The sequence below is a fragment of the Odocoileus virginianus genome, chromosome 24 (genome assembly GCF_023699985.2).
Source record: "Odocoileus virginianus isolate 20LAN1187 ecotype Illinois chromosome 24, Ovbor_1.2, whole genome shotgun sequence".
Classification (NCBI taxonomy): domain Eukaryota; kingdom Metazoa; phylum Chordata; class Mammalia; order Artiodactyla; family Cervidae; genus Odocoileus; species Odocoileus virginianus.
Genome location: NC_069697.1, coordinates 43,754,718 through 43,761,668, shown reverse-complemented (window position 1 = coordinate 43,761,668; position 6,951 = coordinate 43,754,718). Strand labels below are relative to the sequence as shown.

Here is a 6,951-nt window from a genome sequence, read left to right as displayed (position 1 = left end):
TGAGAAGTTTATTATATAAAATGATCCTAAGATCCTAACTAGCGTTAAATTTCAGCTTCACGTCTCCGAAAAGATTTGGGTCGTGTCCTTTTTATTTCTATACTGTGTCCCAGCCTAGCAACATGCCCAGTACATTTGTGTCTTTATGACGAAGTGACTATTCTAATAGGTCTCACTTTTAACTTGGTTTTCCTGAGAAGCTAACAGCCTCTTCTGAGGGCGAACACCTTGTCTTGTCCCCTGGGCCCCTCACACCTAGAAGTCTGCTAGATTTCTACACGAAAACATAGGCAGACCTCACTTTATTGCACTTAGATTTCTACACGAAAACATAGGCAGACCTCACTTTATTGCACTTTGCACATACTTTTTTTTAAACAAACCGAAAGTTTGTGGCAACCCTCTGTCAAATAAGCCTATCAGTGCCATTTCTCCAACAGCATTTTTTTTTAAGGTATATATATTTTTAAACATAAAAGACTGCTGCCAAATAGACTAGTATAAACATAATTTTTATATGCACTAGCAAATCAGAAAGCTCATGTGGTTCCCTTTATTGTGGTGGTTTGGAACAATGTGCAGTATCTCCAAGATATGCTGTCCTAAGCTAATATTTTCTTTGAATCTTCAAGAATGTAGCACTTCCCAAACTGATGTGACCATGTAATCTATTTTTTTCACAATACAGCCAGAAAATCTAAGAACTATACTCTGAGAATAATATAAAAACTGAAGAACATTAAACTAGTTCCCAGGATGTTTAAATCTTCTGAAAAGATGGAACACACTAATTTGTACATGTCAATATTCTACCTAAAAATTTAAGAGTTTTAAAAATTGAAGTAAAGAATCTGGTCTTCTCCATTATTAGGAAACCTTAAGGATATATTAAAGGACAGATCTTCAGGATCTAGATGTATCTTTTATTCTGAATTATACAAAATCAAAACTCCACATAAGTACTAATTATATGATCCACTGACATATTTTTCAAGTGATAACAACAGTTTACTTTAAATCTGAGTTAGCTCAAATTTGTCAGCATGATGTCATATTTTACTTTGTCTAAGATCAAACAATTACAACTGTATTAACACTTGAGAGAATCCTGATGTCTGATAATCCCCGCAGAGAGGACAACATGCAATTAAAATATCAGTGTACTTTCACTCATCAAATACAATATTTTATTCAAGTTACCAAATTTGAGGAGTTATGCTGGGCTTGAATTGAAGAAAAAGGCCAAGTTAAAAAAATGGAAATAAAGTTTTCATTTGGTGGAAGCTGAAATCCACGTATGCTCTCTGATCAGTTCGCCCTGTGTGGCCTTTTCTGAGCTTTCAGAGTCTACCAGGTCAAACCCTTGGCTGCCTTCATGGCTTTTACTTTGCTTTTCCCCTTCTTTTTCTCACGTTTTGCTTTCAGTCTTTTCCTTTGCCTCTGGTTCATCCATATGGGGTACTGCCCATGCTGGTCCAGAAGAGTCTTTTTGTTTCTCTTATTATCAGTCTCCATCTTCATGTCATCTGAATAAAAAATGGAAAAGCTATTAATACTCTCAAATGAAGAAACAGCCCCATGATAAAGCATATTAATGTGATGAGGACACTGAATTTAAAAGTGGCACACAACTACAAAAGCAAAAAAAGTACACATCCTTTATTTGTGCAGTGCTCTTTGAGTAATACTCAAAAAACACTCCTTACAGCACATTCAGGAGAATCACACACATGCCAAGTGTTCCCACAAACATGAAGGACATAAAAACTATCTGTGAGGAGCTAGAAACATCATCTATTTAATCACTAAGAAACTTTCTAAAGAAGGTTGGTATGCAATCCAATCAAAAAATAGGCAAAGACTAAAAGAGACATTTTTCCAAAGAAATACACATGGCCAATAAGCACATGAAAAGATGTTCACATCGCTAATTATTAGAGAAATGCAGATCAAAACTACAGTGAGGTACCACCTCACACTGGTCGTGGTCATCATTAAAAAGTCTACAAATAACAATGATGGAGAGAGTTGGAGAAAAGGGAGGCCTCCTACATTGCTGGTAGGAATGTAGGTTGGTGTAGCCACTGTGGAAAACAGTATGGAGGTTCCTCAGAAAACTGAAAATAGAATTACCATATAATCCAGCAATCCACCCCTGGGCATATGTCCAGACAAAACTATAATTCAAAAAGATACAAGCACCTCTATGTTTGCAGCAGCACTATTTACAACAGCCAAGACATGGAAAGAACCGAAATGTCCATCAACAGATGAATGGATAAAGAAGATGTGGTACATGTATACAATTGAAAACTACTCAGCCATAAAAAAAGAATGAAATAATGCCATTTGCAGCAATATGGATACAACCAGAGATTACCATACTAAGTGAAGTAAGTCAGACAAAGACATACATGATATCACTCATGAGTGGACTCTGAAATATGACAAAAATGAGTCTATCTATAAAACAGAATCAGAATCAGGGCTACTGAGAATAAACTGGTGGTTGCCAAGGGGGAGGGCAGCGGGAGAGGGCTGGATTGGGAGTTTGGGATTAGCAGATACAAACACAAATATATAGAATGGATAACCAACAAGGTCCTACTGTGTAACATATGGAATTATATTCAACATCCTGTGATAAACCACAATGGAAAAGAATGTTAAAGAGAATGTATATATATAACACTTTTGCTATATAGCAGTAATTAACATAACATTGCAATTAAACTAAATTTCAACTATACTTCAATAAAAAATAAATTTAAAAAAGAGAACAGTTACCATTGTCCTTACGAAAGTAAAAGTTAAATAGAAAACATTTAGGAGATACGGATTTGAATTACTCCATTAGGGGTAAGTATATGGTTCTAAAAACATGTGAGTTAAAAGAACACTTCTCAGATTAGTTGCTTTCTTGAGCTAACTAAAATAGTTGTGTCAATAAGTACACTCACCCTTCTAACAGACAGGCCTTAAGAAGAAAATAAACTGTTAGGAATGACTGGTCACTTTCACTGAAGTGTACCTGGAAGAGGTTCAGTAGCAAGCAGCAAGCTTCTGATGACAGGGCAGACCTGATACCCTGGGCTGAACACTTCTTTATCCAGGTTACACTCAAGGCATCCAGGTCTTCAAACAAGAAGCTCAGCACAGCAACGCTATGGTCCAGCTATCACCAACCTTATCTATTGTGGAGGACATGTCCAGAATGTCCTCCTCTGGGAACTCACCAGGGTATACAGGTCTTCCGTGAACTCTGCTACCTGACATTATATTAGTTCATCTGTCTAGTTTACTGTCTGTCTCCTCCAATGTGATGTGAATCCCATTAGGATGGAGACCACTTCTGTTATTCATCATTGTTGCCTCAGGACCTAGAACAGTGCCTGATATATATTAGCCATTCAATAACTGGTCAGCGAATGTTTATTCTGGGTGCGGTTCTAGGGATACAGTGGTCCAAATAAGCTTTACCCTCATGGACTTCTCAATGTTCTGTTGAGGGGAGAATAACAAAGCAAACTTCAGCCTATGGTTAGAACCTTTTCAAAGGGAAGTACTGGAATGAGATTAAGTAGGACCAGGCAGGCTGTGGTAAGCACATGGAAAGATAAGGAGGTGCTAGAAGCATGGGAGTGACATAATTGATCTATATCCTGAAAAGATCATACTGGGTGATGTGACAAAAACGGGTCAGAAATGAGCAAAAGCTGAGACAGAAGTAAAATGGCTACTACTGTGGTTCAGGCAAGAGATAACTGTCATTAAAGTAAAAGCGTGAAAGCAGAAGAAAAATGGATAGATTCCTAATGCATTTTGGAGATAGTCAAGATGTGCTGATGGTTTACAGGTGGGTGATAAAGGAAAGAGAGACCAGGGCTAATGACTATTATATAGAGACATTATATACATATATCATATATAATATACATATAATATATATACAATATATAGTACATTTATTATGTATAATACATATACATATTATATAATGACACATCATATACAGCCTCCAACTTCAGACTACATTAAAACAGAGCACCCAGAATCTGTCAAAATCAAATACAGGGAAAGAGATCTTTAAGGTACTAAGGACAGAGGACTCTCAGAATGGAACCTAGATCATGCAAAGGGTAAAATGAGAACTCCTTCTATCCTGCCTAGCTCTTGATTCCTCTGTACCCTTCCAACAAGCGTGTGTCTAGGCTTGTCTATTCCCATAGTACTATCTATTTCTGAGACACTTAGGCTATTGTAATGGCTTCCCTAGGTGCTCAGACAGTAAAGTGTCTGTGCACAATGTGGGGAGACCTGGGTTCGATACCTGGGTTCAATCCCTGGGTTGGGAAGATCCTCTGGAGAAGGAAATGGCAACCCACTCCAGTACCGTTGCATGGAAAATCCCATAGACGGGAGAGCCTGGTAGGCTACAGTCCATGGGGTCGCAAAGCGTCGGACCCGACTAAGCGACTTCACTTCACCGAGGCTATTGTATAAGCACCAAAGGCTCTGAATAATCCAAAACATACTTACTCACATGAACTGGCTTTAAACTAGCTTAGCATAGAATCTCTAGTAGCAGCTACAAAAAATTATGTGGCATGGCACGTTTGTAGAGAAGCAAGTGTGAGAAAGAATGGAAGATGGTTGAAAAGGAAAAAGTCACAAAGGGAAGTTTGATATAATGTTTAAAAAATTTTTTAAAAAACACAATCTCACCTGTTTCATCTTTCACCACACACTGCGTTTTCTCTTGACAATGTTTGGGTTCCACCACAGTTGCTATCTCTTGAACATCTTTCATTAAAACATCACCATCTATTTTAAGAATACTTTTAAGTCTGCTGAGCTCCTTTGGGGCATTCTTTTTTCTCTTTTCAGCACGCATCTTCCTTTTCCACTTGCTCCGTAAACTTTTAGCCATATTTTACCTGGAAAGTTCACAAAATTACATTTTCAAAAGCAACTATTTACTATCAAAAAAAAAAAAAAGGCAAATCTTTGGAAAACCAAGTCAAAAGGTATCTCTGCACCACATGAACAACTGGAAAGTAAACTCTTCACTCTGTTCATGGATTATGATGGCATAATGTGCAAATTATGTGAGGCTCAATAAGGCATATACAGCCACTAAATAACAATTAAATCACCAAATCCGACAGCCACTAAATAACGAAAATGCCAAACCAAACTCCCTGTGGCCACTGGCATTGTACTGTATGTCAGCCAATTCTGAAAGCTCCTATAGTTTTCATACGAGATGTAGAAATTTAACCATACATGATGTAGAAATTTAACCATACATGGTGTAGAAATTTAATTTCCTCCAAAACACGAAGAGCACTGTCTCCTTACATTCATATAACAACTTACAAAATATTTTATAAATCTTTTAACTGCATCTTAATTTCCCGCAAACCTACAGGTGATCTTACCCATCCCAAGTTCCCTCATTATCCACCCTCTTAAGTCAATCTAGGTATTTCAAGGGGTTCCCTTGTAGCTCAGCTGATAAAGAGTCTGCCTGCAATGCAGGAGACACGGGTTTGATCCCTGGGTCAGGAAGATCCCCTGGAGAAGGAAATGGCAACCCACTCCAGTATTCTTGCCTGGAGAATCCCAAGAACAGAGGAGCCTGGCAGTCTACACTCCTTGGGGTCGCAAGAGTAGGACATGACTTAGTGACTAAACCAGCAGGTATTTCAAACTTGTATATTTCTATTCTTGATTTCTCTCCACCCCTTAGGCCCAGCCTGTCCCCCACAGACTAGTCAATGTGAGCTTTTAAAAACTTGAAGGGCATATATAGTCTTTCTTGAAATTAACGATTTTCCACCTCACGTATTCAAAATCTACAAGGTTATTTGTGACATGGCCCCTGCCTCCTTCAACTCCTATCTCCTATGCTCCACCCCTCCACAATTACATTTGAAAATAGCCTAGTCAATGACAACCAAGGGACAGTGTGGGAATGTGAAGAGGGTTGGGAAGTGATTGCAGAGATTATTAAGAGTTTAGAGGGAAACTTGTAGGTATGACTTATAACATCATCTTAATTGTGCCGACAGATTTGCGTTTGTCTGTGTATATATATTTCAAAATATTCTACACACTTTATGTGCAGTTTGTTGTGCTAATTACACATCAATAAAGCAGTTAAATAAATGAAGACATTATTTTGAAAAAAGAGAGAGAAGTGTCCAAATGACGTTGACTTCAGTATCTTTACATCTGTCCTTCTTTTGCCTAGGAACTAATCCTTCAGTACCTCGGAAAGGGTTTTTCTGACCTCTGTAAGCTCGCCTCCTTTTATTCTCTACATCATTCTTTTCTTTCCTTCCTAATACGTGTTACTATCTAAAATTGTTTATTTTCTGTCATTCCCGGTGGTCCGTGGTCTATTTACCCACGAAGGCAGTGTATAAACAGATCTTGTTCACTGCTGGATGCCCCAGTGCGTAGCGCTGTGCACAAAGTTTAAGCAAACACTCGTTGAAAGGATGACTGGTGCAGTTGACATTTCTTGACGCCAGCAATCACAAACTCACTGTCTTCCTGGGTACAACTCAAGCCCTGCGAGGGGCAGGAAGAAAAAGGTTACGGAACACAACTCTGAGGGCCGAGGTTAACCTGAGCTGGGCTGAAGGAGGAATCCACTTCCCACAGAGCACTGGGAAGCCCGACCAGAGCCGCCAAGACGACGGGAGACCCTAGGTGAAGCCCGCCTCTCTGGACAGGGCTCAAGCTTGCCCAGAGAGGGACAAGATTTGAGAGGAGACTCTCCATAGGCGGCGGAATCAAGTACCACGGCCCACGCCTCACTAAAGCCATGCGGTAAAGAACTCACCTGCGAAAACACAGGAATTCAAGTAACGCACGATGCTCACGCCGACCGGAATTCTCTGCACTTCCGCCTTCCGGCCAACCCTCCGCTCTGGCCCGCCC

The 6,951-nt window shown here is 39.3% G+C and overlaps 1 protein-coding gene across 1 annotated transcript; it reads right to left on the bottom strand.

The window, feature by feature from the left end:
• Positions 1-1,161: 1,161 nt before the first annotated feature.
• On the bottom strand, positions 1,162-6,942 carry LLPH (LLP homolog, long-term synaptic facilitation factor). Its single transcript, XM_070454649.1, has 3 exons — positions 6,854-6,942; positions 4,726-4,937; positions 1,162-1,526 (listed from the first exon to the last, which is right to left on the bottom strand). Exons 2-3 carry the CDS (start codon positions 4,928-4,930, stop codon positions 1,348-1,350), a joined length of 384 nt encoding a protein of 127 aa, XP_070310750.1. The 5' UTR covers positions 4,931-4,937; positions 6,854-6,942; the 3' UTR covers positions 1,162-1,347.
• Between the last annotated feature and the right edge of the window lie 9 nt (positions 6,943-6,951).

Coding starts and splice junctions, on each gene's coding strand:
- LLPH (XM_070454649.1), bottom strand. CDS start 4,930: ATGGCTAAAAGTTTACGGAGCAAGTGGAAAAGGAAGATGCGTGCTGAA. Junction 1,527..4,725: donor TGTGGTGAAAGATGAAACAG/GTGAGATTGTGT, acceptor TTTTTTATTCAG/ATGACATGAAGATGGAGACT.